Source organism: Oncorhynchus gorbuscha, linkage group LG07, assembly GCF_021184085.1.
Source record: "Oncorhynchus gorbuscha isolate QuinsamMale2020 ecotype Even-year linkage group LG07, OgorEven_v1.0, whole genome shotgun sequence".
Classification (NCBI taxonomy): domain Eukaryota; kingdom Metazoa; phylum Chordata; class Actinopteri; order Salmoniformes; family Salmonidae; genus Oncorhynchus; species Oncorhynchus gorbuscha.
The window spans coordinates 85,961,353-85,986,709 of NC_060179.1; the positions used below are offsets into that span (position 1 = coordinate 85,961,353).

At 45.2% G+C, this 25,357-nt stretch overlaps 1 protein-coding gene across 1 annotated transcript in view; it reads left to right on the forward strand.

Annotated features, from left to right (window-relative positions):
• Positions 1–25,357, forward strand: part of LOC124039065 (AT-rich interactive domain-containing protein 4B-like) — a 908,546-nt gene that overhangs the window by 8,857 nt on the left and 874,332 nt on the right. Inside the window, exons 2-6 of the mRNA XM_046354945.1 lie at positions 3,167–3,723; positions 6,028–6,138; positions 17,383–17,448; positions 19,652–19,742; positions 22,906–22,985. Of these exons, the coding sequence (XP_046210901.1) occupies positions 3,167–3,723; positions 6,028–6,138; positions 17,383–17,448; positions 19,652–19,742; positions 22,906–22,985 (905 nt within the window). The remainder of the gene's footprint in view (positions 1–3,166; positions 3,724–6,027; positions 6,139–17,382; positions 17,449–19,651; positions 19,743–22,905; positions 22,986–25,357) is intronic.

Sequence of the window (25,357 nt, forward strand, 5' to 3'; positions counted from 1 at the left end):
TGCTGGTTATTCTATGCAACTACTTCAAAACTCCACACAACCAAGACTGTGCTATTAGTGTGAAGGATTTGTGGAATTGCCCTGTATATTTCTCTCCACTTTGTCTCAATGGAGTAAAGCTGTAACCTTTCTGTTTACCTTTTGTGTTGTGACGACCTCTCCTCTTGTTGCTACGGTAACCACCTCCCGGCAGACTGTTGCCTACCAAAAGGATTTTCTCCAAAAGTTGCTTGTTCCTGGGGCCACCCATACGTAAAATGTATGCACGCATGACTAAGTCGCTTTTGATAAACGCGTCTGCAAAATGTATTATTGTTGGTGTTTGACGTTAGAAGAGCAGAGGAGTTGAAGAATGGGTTTCGGTACAACTGTTTTACTCGTTGAGATTGAGTGATGGGTCTGTTGACATTTGGATATGTGATTGGGGACAGTCCAGCACAGTATGTGTCATACATGATGAAAGAATCAGACACACTGTGGGTACTGTTTGTTTTGACTCGTACGTTTATCAGCTCTCCCATAACACCCATTGGACAAGAAAGTGGTACTGGTGGTACTGGTAACCTTTTCAATAGATCCCATTTGGGGGGCTTGACTCTACACATCCCAGTTGGGGGTGGGTGGGGCTTTATTCTACACATCCCAGTTGGGGGTGGGTGGGGCTTTATTCTACACATCCCAGTTGGGGGGTGGGTGGGGCTTTATTCTACACATCCCAGTTGGGGGTGGGTGGGGCTTCTATTCCCAGTTGGGGGTGGGTGGGGCTTTACATCCCCAGTTGGGGGTGGGTGGGGCTTTATTCTACACATCCCAGTTGGGGGTGGGTGGGGCTTTATTCTACACATCCCAGTTGGGGGGGGAACTTCATTCCACACATCCCAGTTGGGGGTTGGGTGAAGCTTTATTCTACACATCCCAGTTGGGGGGGGGGTGGAGCTTTATTCTACACATTCCAGTTGGGGGTGGAGCTTTATTCTACACATCCCAGTTGGGGGTGGGTGGGGCTTTATTCTACACATCCCAGTTGGGGGTGGGTGGGGCTTTATTCTACACATCCCAGTTGGGGTGGGTGGGGCTTTATTCTACACATCCCAGTTGGGGGTGGGTGGGGCTTTATTCTACACATCCCAGTTGGGGGTGGGTGGGGGCTTTATTCTACACATCCCAGTTGGGGGTGGGTGGGGCTTTATTCTACACATCCCAGTTGGGGGGGGGAACTTCATTCCACACATCCCAGTTGGGGGTTGGGTGAAGCTTTATTCTACACATCCCAGTTGGGGGTTGGGTGAAGCTTTATTCTACACATCCCAGTTGGGGGTTGGGTGAAGCTTTATTCTACACATCCCAGTTGGGGGTGGAGCTGTATTCTACACATCCCAGTTGGGGGTGGAGCTTTATTCTACACATCCCAGTTGGGGGGAGGCTTTATTCTACATATGTTTCTCATGCCATCTTAAGCCCTGTGAATTGAGGGAGAGAGAGGGAGGGAGGTTGCTCAGCTGTTACAGTCCTCAGTGAGGGGAATATCGACACAGGTTGAGGCTGAGAAACTCAGGGTATTCCCTTTTATTTTACTAACCTTGTAGGGGAATTTATCTATGGTAAACAACTTTACAAACCTCACTATTATAACTGTCATGAGCATGACAAATCTAAATCTGATGAGACTACTGAACAAACCACAATATTATTTACTGTCGTGATGGTTATGGCCAACGTAAATCTAAAATAATAAATCAAACCTCAGCTGTGGTTGCTATCAGCAGGCTACCTGCGGCTGTGGTTGCTATCAGCAGGCTACCTGAGGCTGTGGTTGCTATCTCTTCTCTGTGTACATCAATGAGGTCGCTCTTGCTGCTGGTGAGTCCCTGATCCACCTCTACGCAGACAACACCATTCTGTATACTTCCGGCCCTTCTTTGGACACTGTGTTAACAACCCTCCCAGGCAAGCTTCAATGCCATAACTCTCCTTCCGTGGCCTCCAATTGCTCTTAAATACAAGTAAAACTAAATGCATGCTCTTCAACCGATCGCTACCTGCACCTACCCGCCTGTCCAACATCACTACTCTGGACGGCTCTGACTTAGAATATGTGGACAACTACAAATACTTAGGTGTCTGGTTAGACTGTAAACTCTCCTTCTAGACCCATATCAAACATCTCCAATCCAAAGTTAAATCTAGAATTGGCTTCCTATTTCGCAACAAAGCATCCTTCACTCATGCTGCCAAACATACCCTTGTAAAACTGACCATCCTACCAATCCTCGACTTTGGCGATGTCATTTACAAAATAGCCTCCAATACCCTACTCAACAAATTGGATGCAGTCTATCACAGTGCAATCCGTTTTGTCACCAAAGCCCCATATACTACCCACCATTGCGACCTGTACGCTCTCGTTGGCTGGCCCTCGCTTCATACTCGTCGCCAAACCCACTGGCTCCATGTCATCTACAAGACCCTGCTAGGTAAAGTCCTCCCTTATCTCAGCTCGCTGGTCACCATAGCATCTCCCACCTGTAGCACACGCTCCAGCAGGTATATCTCTCTAGTCACCCCAAAACCAATTATTTCTTTGGCCGCCTCTCCTTCCAGTTCTCTGCTGCCAATGACTGGAACGAACTACAAAAATCTCTGAAACTGGAAACACTTATCTCCTCACTAGCTTTAAGCACCAACTGTCAGAGCATCTTACAGATTACTGCACCTGTACATAGCCCACCTATAATTTAGCCCAAACAACTACCTCTTTCCCAACTGTATTTAATTAATTTATTTATTTTGCTCCTTTGCAACCCCATTATTTTTATTTCTACTTTGCACATTCTTCCATTGCAAAACTACCATTCCAGTGTTTTACTTGCTATATTGTATTTACTTTGCCACCATGGCCTTTTTTTGCCTTTACCTCCCATCTCACCTAATTTGCTCACATTGTATATAGACTTGTTTATACTGTATTATTGACTGTATGTTTGTTTTACTCCATGTGTAACTCTGTGTTGTTGTTTCTGTTGAACTGCTTTGCTTTATCTTGGCCAGGTCGCAATTGTAAATGAGAACTTGTTCTCAACTTGCCTACCTGGTTAAATAAAAGGTGAAATAAAAAAAAAAAATATAAAATAATAAATCAAACCTCAGCTGTGGTTGCTATCAGCAGGTTACCTGAGGCTGTGGTTGCGATCAGCAGGCTACCTGAGGCTGTGGTTGCTATCAGCAGGCTACCTGAGGCTGTGGTTGCTATCAGCAGGCTACCTGAGGCTGTGGTTGCTATCAGCAGGCTACCTGAGGCTGTGGTTGCTATCAGCAGGCTACCTGAGGCTGTGGTTTGCTATCAGCAGGCTACCTGTGGCTGTGGTTGCTATCAGCAGGCTACCTGAGGCTGTGGTTGCTATCAGCAGGTTACCTGTGGCTGTGGTTGCTATCAGCAGGCTACCTGTGGCTGTGGTTGCTATCAGCAGGTTACCTGTGGCTGTGGTTGCTATCAGCAGGTTACCTGTGGCTGTGGTTGCTATCAGCAGGCTACCTGTGGCTGTGGTTGCTATCAGCAGGTTACCTGTGGCTGTGGTTGCTATCAGCAGGTTACCTGTGGCTGTGGTTGCTATCAGCAGGCTACCTGAGGCTGTGGTTGCTATCAGCAGGCTACCTGTGGCTGTGGTTGCTATCAGCAGGTTACCTGTGGCTGTGGTTGCTATCAGCAGGCTACCTGAGGCTGTGGTTGCTATCAGCAGGCTACAGTTGAATACTGAAGCACATACTCAATATGCACTTTGACAAACCACAAGGCCTTTTATTGTATCTTTCTGATTTCCTCTGTCACTAATCTCGTCTATCAAAACAGCATTTTCCTCTCCTGTTGTCTCTCGGGATGTGGAGGTCCTGAGTTGGCGTGTTTACATGTGGTCTGCGGTTGTGAAGCCGGTTGGACGTACTGCCAAATTCTCTAAAACAATGATGGAGGCGGCTTATGGTAGAAAAAGGATCATTCAATTCGGTGAAATGGTCATTCTTGAACAGAATAATATGATATGCCACACGTGTCAGTTGGATGAATTATGTAGGAAGAGGAGAAATGCTCACTAACAGATGTAAACAAACATGTTTGAGAATGAACTTTTTGTTCGTATGGAACATTTCTGGGATCTTTTTTTTCAGCTCATGAAACATGGGGCTAACACTTGACATGTTTCTATTTTTTTGGTCAATGTGTGTGTGTGTGTATAGCCTTAAGGTATTCTGTTTCAATGAAAACACATTCTGCATAGTGGCTTGTGCTGTTAAGTTTAGGCATTTTCAGCTAACCATACTAAAATGTATTTATAAAACATTTGCAAAAATGTCCAAAAACCTTTTTGTTTTTTCATTAACAAATTAAGGCTGGACTTTACAAATCAAATGAAAAGCAAATCCATTCATAATGGTTTGTTTGGGGATAACAACTACAGACTGGACCATCAAATGAAAAGCAAGTTGTTATAAATATACATCTACTGTGCATTTGCAAACAATTCTAAAACCTGTTTTCGCTTTGTTTTTATGCGGTATTGTGGTGTCATTATGGGGTATTGTGATGTCATTATGCGGTATTGTGATGTCATTATTGGGTATTGTGATGTCATTATGGGGTATTATGTGTAACATATAGCTGTAACAGATGTGTAAAAGGGGAGCGGTCTGAATACTTCCTGAATTCACTCTACCTGGGGATGAATATAGTACTGGCTGGATTCACTCTACCTGGGGATGAATATAGTAATGGCTGGATTCACTCTACCTGGGGATGAATATAGTAATGGCTGGATTCACTCTACCTGGGGATGAATATAGTAATGGCTGGATTCACTCTACCTGGGGATGAATATAGTACTGGCTGGATTCACTCTACCTGGGGATGAATATTGTACTGGCTGGATTCACTCTACCTGGGGATGAATATAGTAATGGCTGGATTCACTCTACCTGGGGATGAATATAGTAATGGCTGGATTCACTCTACCTGGGGATGAATATAGTAATGGCTGGATTCACTCTACCTGGGGATGAATATAGTACTGGCTGGATTCACTCTACCTGGGGATGAATATAGTACTGGCTGGATTCACTCTACCTGGGGATGAATATAGTAATGGCTGGATTCACTCTACCTGGGGATGAATATAATGCTGGCTGGATTCACTCTACCTGGGGATGAATATAGTAATGGCTGGATTCACTCTACCTGGGGATGCATATAGTACTGGCTGGATTCACTCTACCTGGGGATGAATATAGTACTGGCTGGATTCACTCTACCTGGGGATGAATATAGTGATGGCTGGATTCACTCTACCTGGGGATGAATATAGTACTGGCTGGATTCACTCTACCTGGGGATGAATATAGTACTGGCTGGATTCACTCTACCTGGGGATGAATATAGTGATGGCTGGATTCACTCTACCTGGGGATGAATATAGTACTGGCTGGATTCACTCTACCTGGGGATGAATATAATGCTGGCTGGATTCACTCTACCTGGGGATGAATATAGTACTGGCTGGATTCACTCTACCTGGGGATGAATATAGTAATGGCTGGATTCACTCTACCTGGGGATGAATATAATGCTGGCTGGATTCACTTCCCCTCAGAACTTACTGATTTGTAGTCCTTGGTTGTATACACGAGTAGGAACCAAACAGAACGGGCTTGTTCTTGCTTGTTCTTGTTTTCCGTTGCAAAATGTTTTAAATTGTGCACTCATGAATATAACCCTAAATTTAGTTGCAGATCTCACTGGTATTATTCACTCACTGACGCCTCTCACTGTTCTGTCCTGACTTGAATCATTTGAATCTCTTGTTCCTCTCCACTAATCTGAATGTCATCATTGACTCACTTCTACTCATGGTCCCTCCCTCCCTCCCTCCCTCCCTCCCTCCCTCCCTCCCTCCCTCCCTCCCTCCCTCCCTCCCTCCCTCCCTCCCTCCCTCCCTCCCTCCCTCCCTCCCTCCCTCCCTCCCTCCCTTTCTCTCTGTCTAGACTCTGGAGGAGCCGCCCTACCTGACAGTGGGCACTGATGTCAGCGCCAAGTACAGAGGTGCTTTCTGTGAGGCCAAGATTAAGACTGCCAAGAGACTGGTCAAGGCTAAGGTAACTGTTCAACACTTACATTTACATTACATTTAAGTCATTTAGCAGACGCTCTTATCCAGAGCGACTTACAAATTAATGATCAGGAGATGTAATTTTGTCCTGTCTTAGTTTGGTATAACAGTGACTGTAGAATTTGCAATGGAGCAGAAAGAGTTTTAGGACCAGGCTAGTTGTATCACCAGGCTAGTTGTATCACCAGGCTAGTTGTATCACCTGGCTAGTTGTATCACCAGGCTAGTTGTAGGACCAGGCTAGTTGTAGGACCAGGCTAGTTGTATCACTAGGCTAGTTGTAGGACCAGGCTAGTTGTAGGACCAGGCTAGTTGTAGGACCAGGCTAATTGTATCACCAGGCTAGTTGTAGGACCAGACTAGTTGTAGGACCAGACTAGTTGTAGGACCAGGCTAGTTGTAGGACCAGGCTAGTTGTAGGACCAGGCTAGTTGTAGGACCAGGCTAGTTGTAGGACCAGGCTAGTTGTATCACCAGACTAGTTGTAGGACCAGACTAGTTGTAGGACCAGGCTAGTTGTAGGACCAGGCTAGTTGTAGCACCAGGCTAGTTGTAGGACCAGGCTAGTTGTAGCACCAGGCTAGGTGTAGGACCAGGCTAGTTGTAGGACCAGGCTAGTTGTAGCACCAGGCTAGTTGTAGGACCAGGCTAGTTGTAGGACCAGGCTAGTTGTATCACCTGGCTAGTTGTAGCACCAGGCTAGTTGTAGGACCAGGCTAGTTGTAGCACCAGGCTAGTTGTAGGACCAGGCTAGTTGTAGCACCAGGCTAGGTGTAGGACCAGGCTAGTTGTAGGACCAGGCTAGTTGTAGCACCAGGCTAGTTGTAGGACCAGGCTAGTTGTTGGACCAGGCTAGTTGTAGGACCAGGCTAGTTGTATCACCTGGCTAGTTGTAGCACCAGGCTAGTTGTAGGACCAAGCTAGTTGTAGCACCAGACTAGTTGTAGCACCAGACTAGTTGTAGCACCAGGCTAGTTGTAGCATCAAGCTAGTTGTAGCATCAAGCTAGTTGTAGTACCAGGCTTGTTGTAGGACCATTTCTTACCGTGAATCAGTTATTTTATTTTTTTCATAATCTTTGAAGTAACTATGTTTTAATTGTACAATTAATATGAATTGAAAAAAAGTTTCATGGACTGAATTGCTGTTTATAGATGTTCTCCTCCCCCCTATGGTGCCTCCTCAGCCTCCTCCAGCTGTTTACAGATGTTCTCCTCTCCCCCTATTGTGCCTCCTCCAGCTGTTTATAGATGTTCTCATCCCCCCTACGGTGCCTCTTCAGCCTCCTCTAGCTGTTTATAGATGCCCCCCCCCCATGGTGCCTCAGCCGTTTATAGATGTTCTCATCCCCCCCTATGGTGCCTCCTCAGCCTCCTCTAGCTGTTTATAGATGTTCTCATCCCCCCTATGGTGCCTCCTCAGCCTCCTCTAGCTGTTTATAGATGTTCTCATTAACCCCTATGGTGCCTGCACAGCCTCCTCTAGCTGTTTATAGATGTTCTCCTCCCCCCTATGGTGCCTCCTCTAGCTGTTTATAGATGTTCTCATTAACCCCTATGGTGCCTCCTCTAGCTGTTTATAGATGTTCTCATCCCCCCTATGGTGCCTCCTCAGCCTCCTCTAGCTGTTTATAGATGTTCTCATCCCCCCTATGGTGCCTCCTCTAGCTGTTTATAGATGTTCTCCTCCCCCCTATGGTGCCTCCTCTAGCTGTTTATAGATGTTCTCATCCCCCCCTATGGTGCCTCCTCAGCCTCTAGCTGTTTATAGATGTTCTCCTCCCCCCTATGGTGCCTCCTCAGCCTCCTCTAGCTGTTTATAGATGTTCTCCTCTCCCCCTATGGTGCCTCCTCTAGCTGTTTATAGATGTTCTCATCCCCCCCATGGTGCCTCCTCAGCCTCCTCTAGCTGTTTATAGATGTTCTCATTAACCCCTATGGTGCCTCCTCAGCCACCTCTAGCTGTTTATAGATGTTCTCATCCCCCCTATGGTGCCTCCTCAGCCTCCTCTAGCTGTTTATAGATGTTCTCATTAACCCCTATGGTGCCTCCTCAGCCTCCTCTAGCTGTTTATAGATGTTCTCCTCCCCCCTATGGTGCCTCCTCAGCCTCCTATAGCTGTTTATAGATGTTCTCATTAACCCCTATGGTGCCTCCTCTAGCTGTTTATAGATGTTCTCCTCCCCCCTATGGTGCCTCCTCTAGCTGTTTATAGATGTTCTCCCCCCCACACACTACATAAATGGAGAGACACCACAACACTACATAAAGAGAGAGACACCACAACACTACATAAAGAGAGAGACACCACAGCACTACATAAAGAGAGAGACACCACAGCACTACATAAAGAGAGAGACACCACAACACTACATAAAGAGAGAGACACCACACCACTACATAGAGACACCACACCACTACATAGAGACACCACACCACTACATAGAGACGCCACACCACTACATAGAGACGCCACAACACTACATAGAGAGAGACGCCACAACACTACATAGAGAGAGACACCACACCACTACATAGAGACGCCACAACACTACATAGAGAGAGACACCACAGCACTACATAAAGAGAGACACTACAGCACTACATACAGAGAGAGACACCACAACACTACATAAAGAGAGAGACACCACAACACTACATAAAGAGAGACACCACAACACTACATAAAGAGAGAGACACCACAACACTACATAAAGAGAGACACCACAGCACTACATAAAGAGAGAGACACCACAACACTACATAAAGAGAGAGACACCACAACACTACATAGAGAGAGACACCACAACACTACATAGAGAGAGACACCACAACACTACATAGAGAGAGACACCACAACACTACATAGAGAGACACCACAACACTACATAGAGAGAGACACCACAGCACTACATAAAGAGAGAGACACCACAACACTACATAAAGAGAGAGACACCACAACACTACATAGAGAGAGAGACACCACAACACTACATAGAGAGAGAGACACCACAACACTACATAGAGAGAGAGACACCACAACACTACATAGAGAGAGAGACACCACAACACTACATAGAGAGAGAGACACCACAACACTACATAGAGAGAGAGACACCACAACACTACATAGAGAGAGAGACACCACAGCACTACATAAAGAGAGACACTACAGCACTACATACAGAGAGAGACACCACAACACTACATAAAGAGAGAGACACCACAACACTACATAAAGAGAGACACCACAACACTACATAAAGAGAGAGACACCACAACACTACATAAAGAGAGACACCACAGCACTACATAAAGAGAGAGACACCACAACACTACATAAAGAGAGAGACACCACAACACTACATAGAGAGAGACACCACAACACTACATAGAGAGAGACACCACAACACTACATAGAGAGAGACACCACAACACTACATAGAGAGACACCACAACACTACATAGAGAGAGACACCACAGCACTACATAAAGAGAGAGACACCACAACACTACATAAAGAGAGAGACACCACAACACTACATAGAGAGAGAGACACCACAACACTACATAGAGAGAGAGACACCACAACACTACATAGAGAGAGAGACACCACAACACTACATAGAGAGAGAGACACCACAACACTACATAGAGAGAGACACCACAACACTACATAGAGAGAGACACACACAACACTACATAGAGAGAGAGACACCACAACACTACATAGAGAGAGAGACACCACAACACTACATAGAGAGAGAGACACCACAACACTACATAGAGAGAGAGACACCACAACACTACATAAATGGAGAGATGCCACAGCACTACATAAATGGAGAGACGCAACAACACTACATAAAGAGAGAGACGCCACAACACTACATAGAGAGAGACGCCACAACACTACATAAAGAGAGAGACACCACAACACTACATAAAGAGAGACACCACAACACTACATAGAGAGACACCACAGCACTACATAGAGAGAGACACCACAGCACTACATAAAGAGAGAGACACCACAACACTACATAGAGAGAGACACCACAACACTACATAGAGAGAGACACCACAACACTACATAGAGAGAGACACCACAACACTACATAGAGAGAGACACCACAACACTACATAGAGAGAGACACCACAACACTACATAGAGAGAGACACCACAACACTACATAGAGAGAGACACCACAACACTACATAGAGAGAGACACCACAACACTACATAGAGAGAGAGACACCACAACACTACATAGAGAGAGAGACACCACAACACTACATAGAGAGAGACACCACAACACTACATAGAGAGAGAGACACCACAACACTACATAGAGAGAGAGACACCACAACACTACATAGAGAGAGAGACACCACAACACTACATAGAGAGAGAGACACCACAACACTACATAGAGAGAGAGACACCACAACACTACATAGAGAGAGAGACACCACAACACTACATAAATGGAGAGATGCCACAGCACTACATAAATGGAGAGACGCAACAACACTACATAAAGAGAGAGACGCCACAACACTACATAGAGAGAGACGCCACAACACTACATAAAGAGAGAGACACCACAACACTACATAAAGAGAGACACCACAACACTACATAGAGAGACACCACAGCACTACATAGAGAGAGACACCACAGCACTACATAAAGAGAGAGACACCACAACACTACATAGAGAGAGACACCACAACACTACATAGAGAGAGACACCACAACACTACATAGAGAGAGACACCACAACACTACATAGAGAGAGACACCACAACACTACATAGAGAGAGACACCACAACACTACATAGAGAGAGACACCACAACACTACATAGAGAGAGACACCACAACACTACATAGAGAGAGACACCACAACACTACATAGAGAGATACACCACAACACTACATAGAGAGAGACACCACAACACTACATAGAGAGAGAGACACCACAACACTACATAGAGAGAGAGACACCACAACACTACATAGAGAGAGAGACACCACAACACTACATAAATGGAGAGAGACACCACAACACTACATAAATGGAGAGAGACACCACAACACTACATAAAGAGAGAGACACCACAACACTACATAAATGGAGAGAGACACCACAACCCTACATGGAGAGAGACGCCACAACACTACATAAAGAGAGAGACACTACATAAATGGAGAGAGACACCACAACACTACATAGAGAGAGACACCACAACACTACATAGAGAGAGACACCACAACACTACATAGAGAGAGAGACACCACAACACTACATAGAGAGAGAGACACCACAACACTACATAAATGGAGAGAGACACCACAACACTACATAAATGGAGAGAGACACCACAACACTACATAAAGAGAGAGACACCACAACACTACATAAAGAGAGAGACGCCACAACACTACATAAATGGAGAGAGACACCACAACGCTACATGGAGAGAGACGCCACAACACTACATAAAGAGAGAGACACTACATAAATGGAGAGAGACACCACAACACTACATAGAGAGAGACACCACAACACTACATAGAGAGAGACACCACAACACTACATAAATGGAGAGACACCACAACACTACATAAATGGAGAGAGACACCACAACACTACATGGAGAGAGACACCACAACACTACATAGAGAGAGACACCACAACACTACATAAAGAGAGAGACGCCACAACACTACATAAATGGAGAGAGACACCACAACGCTACATGGAGAGAGACGCCACAACATTACATAAAGAGAGAGACACTACATAAATGGAGAGAGACACCACAACACTACATAAATGGAGAGAGACACCACAACACTACATAAATGGAGAGAGACACCACAACACTACATAAATGGAGAGAGACACCACAACACTACATAAATGGAGAGAGACACCACAACACTACATAAATGGAGAGAGACACCACAACACTACATAAATGGAGAGAGACACCACAACACTACATAAATGGAGAGAGACACCACAACACTACATAAATGGAGAGAGACACCACAACACTACATAAATGGAGAGAGACACCACAACACTACATGGAGAGAGACACCACAACACTACATACACGGAGAGAGACACCACAACACTACATACATGGAGAGAGACACCACAACACTACATAAATGGAGAGAGACACCACAACACTACATAAATGGAGAGACACCACAACACTACATAAAGAGAGAGACACCACAACACTACATAGAGAGAGACACCACAACACTACATAAATGGAGAGAGACACCACAACACTACATAGAGAGAGACGCCACAACACTACATAAATGGAGAGACACCACAACACTACATAAATGGAGAGACACCACAACACTACATAAATGGAGAGAGACACCACAACACTACATAAATGGAGAGACACCACAACACTACATAGAGAGAGAGACACCACAACACTACATAGAGAGAGACACCACAACACTACATAGAGAGAGAGAGACACCACAACACAACATAGAGAGAGAGAGACACCACAACACTACATAAATGGAGAGACACCACAACACTACATAAAAGGAGAGACACCACAACACTACATAGAGAGAGAGACGCCACAACACTACATAGAGAGAGACGCCACAACACTACATAGAGAGAGACGCCACAACACTACATAGAGAGAGACGCCACAACACTACATAGAGAGAGACGCCACAACACTACATAGAGAGAGACGCCACAAGACTACATACATGGAGAGACGCCACAGCACTACATAGAGAGAGAGACGCCACAACACTACATAGAGAGAGACGCCACAACACTACATAGAGAGAGACGCCACAACACTACATAGAGAGACGCCACAACACTACATAAAGAGAGAGACACCCCAACACTACATAAAGAGAGAGACACCACAACACTACATAAAGAGAGAGACACCACAACACTACATAGAGAGACGCCACAACACTACATAGAGAGACGCCACAACACTACATAGAGAGACGCCACAACACTACATAGAGAGACGCCACAACACTACATAGAGAGAGACGCCACAACACTACATAGAGAGACGCCACAACACTACATAGAGAGACGCCACAACACTACATAGAGAGAGACGCCACAACACTACATAGAGAGAGACGCCACAACACTATATAGAGAGAGACGCCACAACACTACATAAAGAGAGCGACACTACATAGAGAGAGAGACACCACAACACTACATAAAGAGAGAGACCACAACACTAGATAAAGAGAGAGACACTACATACAGAGAGAGACACCACAACACTACATAAAGAGAGACCTAAGTCAACAACATAGCAATGCAGCAACACATGACAACACAGCATGGTACCAACAACCCACAACAACATGATGGCAACACTACATGGTAGCAGCACAAAACATGGTACAAACATTATTGGGCACAGATAACAGCACAAAGGGCAAGAAGGTAGAGACAACAATACATCACGCAAAGCAGCCACAACTGTCAGTGAGAGTGTCCATGATTGAGTGTTTGAATGAAGAGATTGAGATCAAACTGTCCAGTTTGAGTGTTTGTTGCAGCTCGTTCCAGTCGCTTGCTTCAGTGAACTGAAAAGAGGAGCTGTGTGCTTTGGGAACCTTTAACGGAATGTGACTGGCAGAACGGGTGGAGGATGAGGGTTGCAGTAGATTTCTCAGATATGGGGGAGTGAGGCTTTATAAATAGGTTTTATAGGTTTTATAAATAAGCATCAACCAGTGGGTCTTGCGACAGGAATACGGAGATGATGCTTGCTGTGCCTCTCGATCTGATGTGGACCTCAACGGGTGGAAGGTTATGGCAATCTCCACTTGTTCGCCGGTTGTGGAATGGGCACTGATCAACAGGCAGCACAAAGCTGGTCAGATGTATTCAACTGTCTTAAGAAGAGATGCATGCTGGCCAATGATGTCATCTTCGCGAATCACTTGATGTTTATATTTGATTTTTCTCTCTTCACTTTTTCACCTTTCTTTAACCAGGTGGCCAGTTGAGAACACCTTTATTTAACCAGGTGGTCAGTTGAGAACACCTTTATTTAACCAGGTGGTCAGTTGAGAACACCTTTATTTAACCAGGTGGCCAGTTGAGAACACCTTTATTTAACCAGGTGGCCAGTTGAGAACACCTTTATTTAACCAGGTGGCCAGTTGAGAACACCTTTATTTAACCAGGTGGCCAGTTGAGAACACCTTTATTTAACCAGGTGGCCAGTTGAGAACACCTTTATTTAACCAGGTGGCCAGTTGAGAACACCTTTATTTAACCAGGTGGCCAGTTGAGAACACCTTTATTTAACCAGGTGGCCAGTTGAGAACACCTTTATTTAACCAGGTGGCCAGTTGAGAACAAGTTCTCATTTACAACTGCGACAACTCTCATTTAGCTCAACCCCTCCAGGCTCCTCCATGGTGCTCTCATCCAGATCAACCCCTCCAGGCTCCTCCATGGTGCTCTCATCCAGATCAACCCCTCCAGGCTCCTCCATGGTGCTCTCATCTAGCTCAACCCCTCCAGGCTCCTCTCATCTAGCTCAACCCCTCCAGGCTCCTCCATGGTGCTCTCATCTAGCTCAACCCCTCCATGGTCCTCTCATCTAGCTCAACCCCTCCAGGCTCCTCTCATCTAGCTCAACCCCTCCAGGCTCCTCCATGGTGCTCTCATCTAGCTCAACCCCTCCAGGCTCCTCCATGGTGCTCTCATCCAGATCAACCCCTCCAGGCTCCTCCATGGTGCTCTCATCTAGCTCAACCCCTCCAGGCTCCTCCATGGTGCTCTCATCTAGCTCAACCCCTCCAGGCTCCTCCATGGTGCTCTCATCTAGCTCAACACCTCCAGGCTCCTCCATGGTGCTCTCATCCAGATCAACCCCTCCAGGCTCCTCCATGGTGCTCTCATCTAGCTCAACCCCTCCAGGCTCCTCCATGGTGCTCTCATCCAGATCAACCCCTCCAGGCTCCTCTCATCTAGCTCAACCCCTCCAGGCTCCTCTCATCTAGCTCAACCCCTCCAGGCTCCTCCATGGTGCTCTCATCTAGCTCAACCCCTCCAGGCTCCTCTCATCTAGCTCAACCCCTCCAGGCTCCTCCATGGTGCTCTCGTCTAGCTCAACCCCTCCAGGCTCCTCCATGGTGCTCTCATCTAGCTCAATCCCTCCAGGCTCCTCCATGGTGCTCTCGTCTAGCTCAACCCCTCCAGGCTCCTCCATGGTGCTCTCATCTAGCTCAACCCCTCCAGGCTCCTCTCATCTAGCTCAACCCCTCCAGGCTCCTCCATGGTGCTCTCATCTAGCTCAACCCCTCCAGGCTCCTCCATGGTGCTCTCATCTAGCTCAACCCCTCCAGGCTCCTCTCATCTAGCTCAACCCCTCCAGGCTCCTCTCATCTAGCTCAACCCCTCCAGGCTCCTCCATGGTGCTCTCATCTAGCTCAACCCCTCCAGGCTCCTCTCATCTAGCTCAACCCCTCCAGGCTCCTCCATGGTGCTCTCATCTAGCTCAACCCCTCCAGGCTCCTCTCATCTAGCTCAACCCCTCCAGGCTCCTCCATGGTCCTCTCATCTAGCTCAACCCCTCCAGGCTCCTCCATGGTGCTCTCATCTAGCTCAACCCCTCCAGGCTCCTCCATGGTGCTCTCATCTAGCTCAACCCCTCCAGGCTCCTCTCATCTAGCTCAACCCCTCCAGGCTCCTCCATGGTGCTCTCATCTAGCTCAACCCCTCCAGGGTAGAACACCTTTATTTAACCAGGGAGGCCAGTTGAGAACAAGTTCTCATTTACAACTGCTACCTGGCCAAGATAAAGTAAAGCAGTATGACAATAACAACAGAGTTACACATAAACAAACGTACAGTCAATAACACAAAATAAAAATCTATGTACAGAATGTGCAAATGTAGAAGAGTAGGGGGGTAAGACAGAGAGTACAGTCGTGGCCAAAAGTTTTGAGAATGACACATTAATTTCATCAAAGTTTGCTGCTTCAGTGTCTTTAGATATTTGTGTCAGATGTTACTATGGAATACTGAAGTATAATTACAAGCATTTCAGAAGTGTCAAAGGCTGTTATTGACAATTACATGAAGTTGATGCAAAGAGACAATATTTGCAGTGTTGACCCTTCTTTTTCAAGACCTCTGCAATCTGCCCTGGCATGCTGTCAATTAACTTCCGGGCCACATCCTGACTGATGGCAGCCCATTCTTGCATAATCAATGCTTTGAGTTTGTCAGAACTTGTGGGTTTTTGTTTGTCCACCCGCCTCTTGAGGATTGACCACAAGTTCACAATGGGATTAAGGTCTGGGGAGTTTCCTGACCACGGACACAAAATATCAATGTTTTGTTCCCGAGCCATTTAGTTATCACTTTTGCCGAATGGCAAGGTGCTACATCACGCTGGTAAAGGCATTGTTCGTCACCAAACTCTTCCTAATTATGTCTAAAACGCCTCCTCTCAGTCATAATTATGTCTAAAACCCATCCCCTTACTCATAATTACGTCTAAACCCATCCCCTTACTCATAATTACGTCTAAAACCCATCCCCTTACTCATAATTACGTCTAAAACCCATCCCCTTATGCATAATTACATCTAAACCCCTCCCCTTATGCATAAGTACGTCTAAATCCCCTCCCCTTACGCATAATTACATCTAAAATCCCTCCCCTTACGCATTATGTAGGGAGACGGGGAAGGTTCTATTTAAAGTCAACTGCATCGTGGTTACATTTCCACAACTATCGCTCTGGATTAGAGCGTCTGCTAAATTAATACAATACGAAGTATATCTTTCAGTTATCTTCTCCATCTGACTGACTGTCAACCCCGTGATAAGAAGCTGATGGTTTGTCCCCGTGTTGTAGCAACAATGTAGGCTAGTCGCTAGGAGTCAGGAAGAGGACAGAATGTTGAGTCTAAGTTATCAAGACACCATTCATGCTGTTATCCTGTGTATGAACAAAGCGTTTGTGTGTTTGCGTCAACGTGACGCTATGTGGCATCTAGGCAGTCACACAAATGCAAGATTACCACTATTTGATATGATGATCTGACTGCACTACTGACTGTACACGACAGTGTGTAGCTAATATTTTTACAGGTTGTCGCTCCAAGGCCGTGTGATGTGGAGTAATCATCTAACCTCCAGTCCCCTCTTCAGGTGACCTTTAAACCAGACCTGACCACAGTGGAGGTCCATGATGACAGCATCCAAGGCCCTCTAAAGGTAAGACGGCTCTTTAACTGTGATCTCAGCTCCTTTAGAAATGTTTATTTTCAAGTCCATATGAACTGATCCAAACTGTCGTGACTTGACTTTAACATTCATCTGAAGACTGTTATTTATCTAATCTACTAACTATAACTACTGATTTAAATTAATCATGTAACAATTAACTCATTAGGTTCTGGGGCACCACGAGAGAGGTTCTTTAAAGGTTCTTTGCCAGCAGCATACCACCCTGCATACCACTGCTGGCTTGCTTCTGAAGCTAAGCAGGTTTGGTCCTGGTCAGTTCCTGGATGGGAGACCAGATGCTGCTGGAAGTGGTGTTGGAGGGCCAGTAGGAGGCACTCTTTCCTCTGGTCTAAAAATATCCCAATGCCCCTGGACAGTGATTGCACCCTGTGTCGGGTCCCGTCTTTCGGATGGGATGTTAAACGGGTCATTAAAGATCCCATGACACTTATCGTAAGAGTAGGGGTGTTAACCCTGGTGTCCTGTCTAAATTCCCAATCTGGCCCTCAACCATCACGGTCACCTAATAATCCCCAGTTTACAATTGGCTCATTCATCCCCCTCCTCTCCCCTGTAACTATTCCCCAGGTCGTTGCTGCAAATGAGAACGTGTTCTCAGTCAACTTACCTGGTAAAATAACGGACAAATAAAAAATGTAAGAGTTACCATCTGCCAAATTTAACGGAAAAAGATCTTTACATATCACATTTATAAACAGTGAATGTATACAGTTTACTCATAAGGGGCGGTTCTGGCAAGCTGACACACTCCCTGACCTCACACCGCATATCGCATTATCATTCTGAACAGTCGTAACCTCCTTGCATCTGCAAAAACCAGAGCCTTACTTCACTACTACACAAATTGATTTAATTATTTATTTACTAGCAAATTAAATGGGAACAGCCACACACTTTGCATCGATTATTGACTGGAGCCAAAAGATGCTGAAAACAAAGATCCCTAGCGGAATGACAATATGGCTACTTGTTAAAGCAGAGAGGAGAGAGCGAGACACTTAACATTGGTACATTCAGAAACTACTCTCACCAACAGTAACCATATACTTTGCACACGAACCGCCGCTCGGTTTGTGTAAGAACTCATTCATGTATTTACGTGAAATGCCTGGGTTAGCCGGGGTCTCTCGGTGGCAGGGGAGCCTTGGAAAGGGAGTTGCGCCTTTTTCACGACATACTTGTAAGGCTCTGATTGTCCGAAATGGTTCCGACAAGCCTTCTACTGTTGTCCTTGACTGTAGTCCGGTATACTTGTCGTATTGTCCTGAACAGAACTACAGAGTTCCATTCACGCTTGAAGATGCTTTTTTGAAGATAGGAATGTCAGCCCTGTTGATGGTTCCCAGTGGGGTGATGATACGACGGGTTGAGTAGAGTAACAGGATGGTCCTATTTAAATTTGCTTTCGAAGCTACTTTACATAGGACAGCTAATCAGCCATACCAGTGATCATCCAGGAGGGGAGTTTATCGTCTCCACCTTGTGGAAGTTCAAACAACTTTAAACGTGCAGCTGCAGCTTCACATCTTTCTGGTCTGATGTGTTTTTCTCTTAACCCATCATTTATACAGTTTACTCATAAGGGGCGGTTCTGGCAAGCTGACACACTCCCTGACCTCACTCCGGGCGCCACTTACTCACTGTGCAAAGTCAATTCTCTATTATAGCTTCTCAAATCACATCCCTCTCTTAACAAAAATACTTTAATCATTGTTCATATTACATGCACAACGCATAGTATGGAAACTTCATATATGTAGTGGGTATACTTTACAAGTTACAGTATTTCCTTTATAACATTTTTAATGACATCACAAAACAATAAACAAAATGACATTGGTGTTCTATAGATTGCCTTTGTCCATTCCCCACGTTCTATGTTAGAAATATTGTTATAGTATTCACTTTTGAGTGTGGTAGAGTTTCAGCAGGAAAAGTCTGTTGAAACAAAGAACATTCGTTGGTGAATGTTGGAGAGGGAGACCTGCATCTTTTCCCCTTGATTTACAACCGGGTGTGAGTTGTTAATCCCCACTAGTTCTTTCCTTTGCCGCTCTCTAGGGTGAGTGGGGGTCAGCCAGCTAGTCAGTCAGCTATTCAATCAGCCATCCCAGGCAGTCAGTCAGTCAGCCAGTATTGAATGTTAACAGCAGTATGTCTGGTCTGTCAGGTTGGTGCTGTAGTAGAGGTGAAGAACCCTTATGGAGTGTACCAGGAAGCTTCCATCAACAAGCTGACAGACTGCAGTATATACACTGTTGGTGAGTAACACGCTATATACACTGTTGGTAAGTATGGAAGGGTTGTCTTTGTCCTGAACAAAGTTCTCTGGTGATATCGACTCCACCTCTATATTGTCTGTCCTATTTTCTAAACTGTCAGGGAGTTGTAATGAAGCTGTGAGGTGGAACTGCAGATCATTGGGTGGTGCAGATACCACACAAGAGTAGGGATGGGGGTTTGGAATCATTTCAGTAACATGAATTTGTCATATATCGGAAATTCCTGTGGAGCTCTATTGTGCCGGTGAGATGGGAGCTAGCAGACACAGGGAGGGAGATGCTGGAGCTCTAATTGTGTCGGTGAGATGGGAGCTAGCAGACACAGGGAGGGAGATGCTGAAGCTCTATTGTGCCGGTGAGATGGGAGCTAGCAGACACAGGGAGGGAGATGCTGGAGCTCTAATTGTGTCGGTGAGATGGGAGCTAGCAGACACAGGGAGGGAGATGCTGGAGCTCTATTGTGCCGGTGAGATGGGAGCTAGCAGACACAGGGAGGGAGATGCTGGAGCTCTATTGTGCCGGTGAGATGGGAGCTAGCAGACACAGGGAGGGAGATGCTGGAGCTCTATTGTGCCGGTGAGATGGGAGCTAGCAGACACAGGGAGGGAGATGCTGGAGCTCTAATTGTGTCGGTGAGATGGGAGCTAGCAGACACAGGGAGGGAGATGCTGGAGCTCTAATTGTGTCGGTGAGATGGGAGCTAGCAGACACAGGGAGGGAGATGCTGGAGCTCTATTGTGCCGGTGAGATGGGAGCTAGCAGACACAGGGAGGGAGAGGCCAGCGCTCTATTGTGCCGGTGAGATGGGAGCTAGCAGACACAGGGAGGGAGATGCTGGAGCTCTATTGTGCCGGTGAGATGGGAGCTAGCAGACACAGGGAGGGAGATGCTGGAGCTCTATTGTGCCGGTGAGATGGGAGCTAGCAGACACAGGGAGGGAGATGCTGGAGCTCTATTGTGCCGGTGAGATGGGAGCTAGCAGACACAGGGAGGGAGATGCTGGAGCTCTATTGTGCCGGTGAGATGGGAGCTAGCAGACACAGGAAGGGAGATGCTGGAGCTCTATTGTGCCGGTGAGATGGGAGCTAGCAGACACAGGCGCCAGTATAAAACCCACCAGGCAGTCTGTTCTCAGCCAGTATAAAACCCACCAGGCAGTCTGTTCTCAGCCAGTATAAATCCCACCAGGCGATCTGTTCTCAGCCAGTATAAAACCCACCAGGCAGTCTGTCTCACCTCTCCCTCATCTCTCTCCCTCATCTCTCTCTTTATCTCTCTCCCCCATCTCTCTCTTTATCTCTCTCCCCCATCTCTCTCTTTATCTCTCTCCCCCATCTCTCTCTTTATCTCTCTCCCCCATCTCTCTTTATCTGTCTCCCTCATTTCTCTCTTTATCTCTCTCCCTCATCTCTCTCTTTATCTCTCTCCCTCATCTCTCTCTTTATCTCTCTCCCTCATCTCTCTCTTTATCTCTCTCCCTCTATCTCCCTCCATCTCTCCCTGTTACTGTAATTTAATTATGCCAATGTGCTTTCATTAATTGAAAACCCTTCATCTATTTTATGAGAATTTGTAAGATTCTTGTTTGCATAAAATAGACGGATCCCCTCCTCTCGACCGGGACAAAGTGAGGTTAATAGTTAATTCTAACTTACTAACACACGTCCAGGACACACAACATAACTGAATTAACTTTTGACCCATCAACATTATCCATCACCACTTAGCTGACAGTTCTAATTAACAGAAAACCGAGGAATGCACTCACTTCCTTATCTAAAAACCACAGAGCTCAGTTTGGTCGGTTCAACCATAGGTTAACTACCTTATCTGTTTACTTAATCCACAACCCATTAGTTTCTGCCTATTTGGAATGGTGTTCATTAACTTTAATTACTCCTTGTCCGTGTCACACAATCCCTTCTTATGAACTCATATTGTTAATCAGATATAATAAAACAGAGTATAAGTTTTACTTAGTTACAGTTCCATTTAAAATGATTTGTTCAGTCATTTAATCATAATTTTCCCAACACTCCCTCATCTCTCTCTTTATCGCTATCTCTCTCCCTCATCTCTCTTCCTCATCTCTCTCTTTATCTCTCTCCCTCATCTCTCTTCCTCATCTCTCTTTATCTCTCTCCCTCATCTCTCTATCTTTCCCTCATCTCTCTCTTTATCTTTCCCTCATCTCTCTCTTTATCTTTCCCTCATCTCTCTCTTTATCTTTCCCTCATCTCTCTCTTTATCTCTCTCCCTCATCTCTCTCTTTATCTCTCTCCCTCATCTCTCTCTTTACCTCTCTCCCTCATCTCTCTCTTTATCTTTCCCTCCACCTCTCCCTCATCTCTCTCTTTATCTCTCCATCCACCTCTCCATCATCTCTCTTTATCTCTCTCCCTCATCTCTCTCTTTATCTCTCTCCCTCATCTCTCTCTTTACCTCTCTCCCTCATCTCTCTCTTTATCTTTCCCTCCACCTCTCCCTCATCTCTCTCTTTATCTCTCCATCCACCTCTCCATCATCTCTCTCTTTATCTCTCCCCCCAGTGTTTGATGATGGTGATGAGAAGACACTGAGGCATTCCTCTCTCTCCCTCATCTCTCTCTTTATCTCTCTCCCTCCAGTGTTTGATGATGGTGATGAGAAGACACTGAGGCATTCCTCTCTCTCCCTCATCTCTCTCTTTATCTCTCTCCCTCCAGTGTTTGATGATGGTGATGAGAAGACACTGAGGCGTTCCTCTCTCTCCCTCATCTCTCTCTTTATCTCTCCATCCACCTCTCCCTCATCTCTCTCTTTATCTCTCCCCCCAGTGTTTGATGATGGTGATGAGAAAACACTGAGGCGTTCCTCTCTCTCCCTCATCTCTCTCTCTACCTCTCTCCCTCATCTCTCTCTTTACCTCTCTCCCTCATCTCTCTCTTTATCTCTCCCCCCAGTGTTTGATGATGGTGATGAGAAGACACTGAGGCGTTCCTCTCTCCCTCATCTCTCTCTCTACCTCTCTCCCTCATCTCTCTCTTTACCCCTCTCCCTCATCTCTCTCTTTATCTCTCCCCCCAGTGTTTGATGATGGTGATGAGAAGACACTGAGGCGTTCCTCTCTCCCTCATCTCTCTCTCTACCTCTCTCCCTCCAGTGTTTGATGATGGTGATGAGAAGACACTGAGGCGTTCCTCTCTCTGCCTGAAAGGAGCACGTCACTTTGCAGAGAGCGAGGCAAGTCTCAGTCTCTCTCTGTACCACAGTTTAACTACAGGCCTTCGTTCCAAATGGCACCCTATTCCCTATTCTAGTGCACTACGTTTGACCAGAACCCTGTACGGTGCACTGGTCAAAAGTAGTGCACTATATAGGGAATAGGGTACCATTCGGGAAATACTCACCTAACATGTCTGTCTATTATTATAAATGAACCAGTCACCTAACCTGTCTGTCTAGTGTTATAAATGAACCAGTCACCTAACCTGTCTGTCTAGTGTTATAAATGAACCAGTCACCTAACCTGTCTGTCTAGTGTTATAAATGAACCAGTCACCTAACCTGTCTGTCTAGTGTTATAAATGAACCAGTCACCTAACCTGTCTGTCTATTGTTATAAATGAACCAGTCACCTAACCTGTCTGTCTATTGTTATAAATGAACCACTCACCTAACCTGTCTGTCTATTGTTATAAATGAACCAGTCACCTAACCTGTCTGTCTATTGTTATAAATGAACCAGTCACCTAACCTGTCTGTCTATTGTTATAAATGAACCAGTCACCTAACCTGTCTGTCTATTGTTATAAATGAACCAGTCACCTAACCTGTCTGTCTATTGTTATAAATGAACCAGTCACCTAACCTGTCTGTCTATTATTATAAATGAACCAGTCACCTAACCTGTCTGTCTATTGTTATAAATGAACCAGTCACCTAACCTGTCTGTCTATTGTTATAAATGAACCAGTCACCTAACCTGTCTGTCTATTGTTATAAATGAACCAGTCACCTAACCTGTCTGTCTATTGTTATAAATGAACCAGTCACCTAACCTGTCTGTCTATTATTATAAATGAACCAGTCACCTAACCTGTCTGTCTATTGTTATAAATGAACCAGTCACCTAACCTGTCTGTCTAGTGTTATAAATGAACCAGTCACCTAACCTGTCTGTCTAGTGTTATAAATGAACCAGTCACCTAACCTGTCTGTCTATTGTTATAAATGAACCAGTCACCTAACCTGTCTGTCTAGTGTTATAAATGAACCAGTCACCTAACCTGTCTGTCTAGTGTTATAAATTAACCAGTCACCTAACCTGTCTGTCTAGTGTTATAAATGAACCAGTCACCTAACCTGTCTGTCTATTGTTATAAATGAACCAGTCACCTAACCTGTCTGTCTATTGTTATAAATGAACCAGTCACCTAACCTGTCTGTCTATTGTTATAAATGAACCAGTCACCTAACCTGTCTGTCTATTGTTATAAATGAACCAGTCACCTAACCTGTCTGTCTATTGTTATAAATTAACCAGTCACCTAACCTGTCTGTCTATTATTATAAATGAACCAGTCACCTAACCTGTCTGTCTATTGTTATAAATGAACCAGTCACCTAACCTGTCTGTCTATTGTTATAAATGAACCAGTCACCTAACCTGTCTGTCTATTGTTATAAATGAACCAGTCACCTAACCTGTCTGTCTAGTGTTATAAATGAACCAGTCACCTCTCAGCTCTAACCTGTCTGTCTATTGTTATAAATGAACCAGTCACCTAACCTGTCTGTCTATTGTTATAAATGAACCAGTCACCTAACCTGTCTGTCTATTGTTATAAATGAACCAGTCACCTAACCTGTCTGTCTATTATTATAAATGAACCAGTCACCTAACCTGTCTGTCTAGTGTTATAAATGAACCAGTCACCTAACCTGTCTGTCTAGTGTTATAAATGAACCAGTCACCTAACCTGTCTGTCTAGTGTTATAAATGAACCAGTCACCTAACCTGTCTGTCTATTATTATAAATGAACCAGTCACCTAACCTGTCTGTCTATTGTTATAAATGAACCAGTCACCTAACCTGTCTGTCTATTGTTATAAATGAACCAGTCACCTAACCTGTCTGTCTATTATTATAAATGAACCAGTCACCTAACCTGTCTGTCTATTATTATAAATGAACCAGTCACCTAACCTGTCTGTCTATTGTTATAAATGAACCAGTCACCTCTCAGCTCTAACCTGTCTGTCTATTGTTAAAAATGAACCAGTCACCTAACCTGTCTGTCTATTGTTATAAATGAACCAGTCACCTAACCTGTCTGTCTATTGTTATAAATTAACCAGTCACCTAACCTGTCTGTCTATTATTATAAATGAACCAGTCACCTAACCTGTCTGTCTATTGTTATAAATGAACCAGTCACCTAACCTGTCTGTCTATTGTTATAAATGAACCAGTCACCTAACCTGTCTGTCTATTGTTATAAATGAACCAGTCACCTAACCTGTCTGTCTAGTGTTATAAATGAACCAGTCACCTCTCAGCTCTAACCTGTCTGTCTATTGTTATAAATGAACCAGTCACCTAACCTGTCTG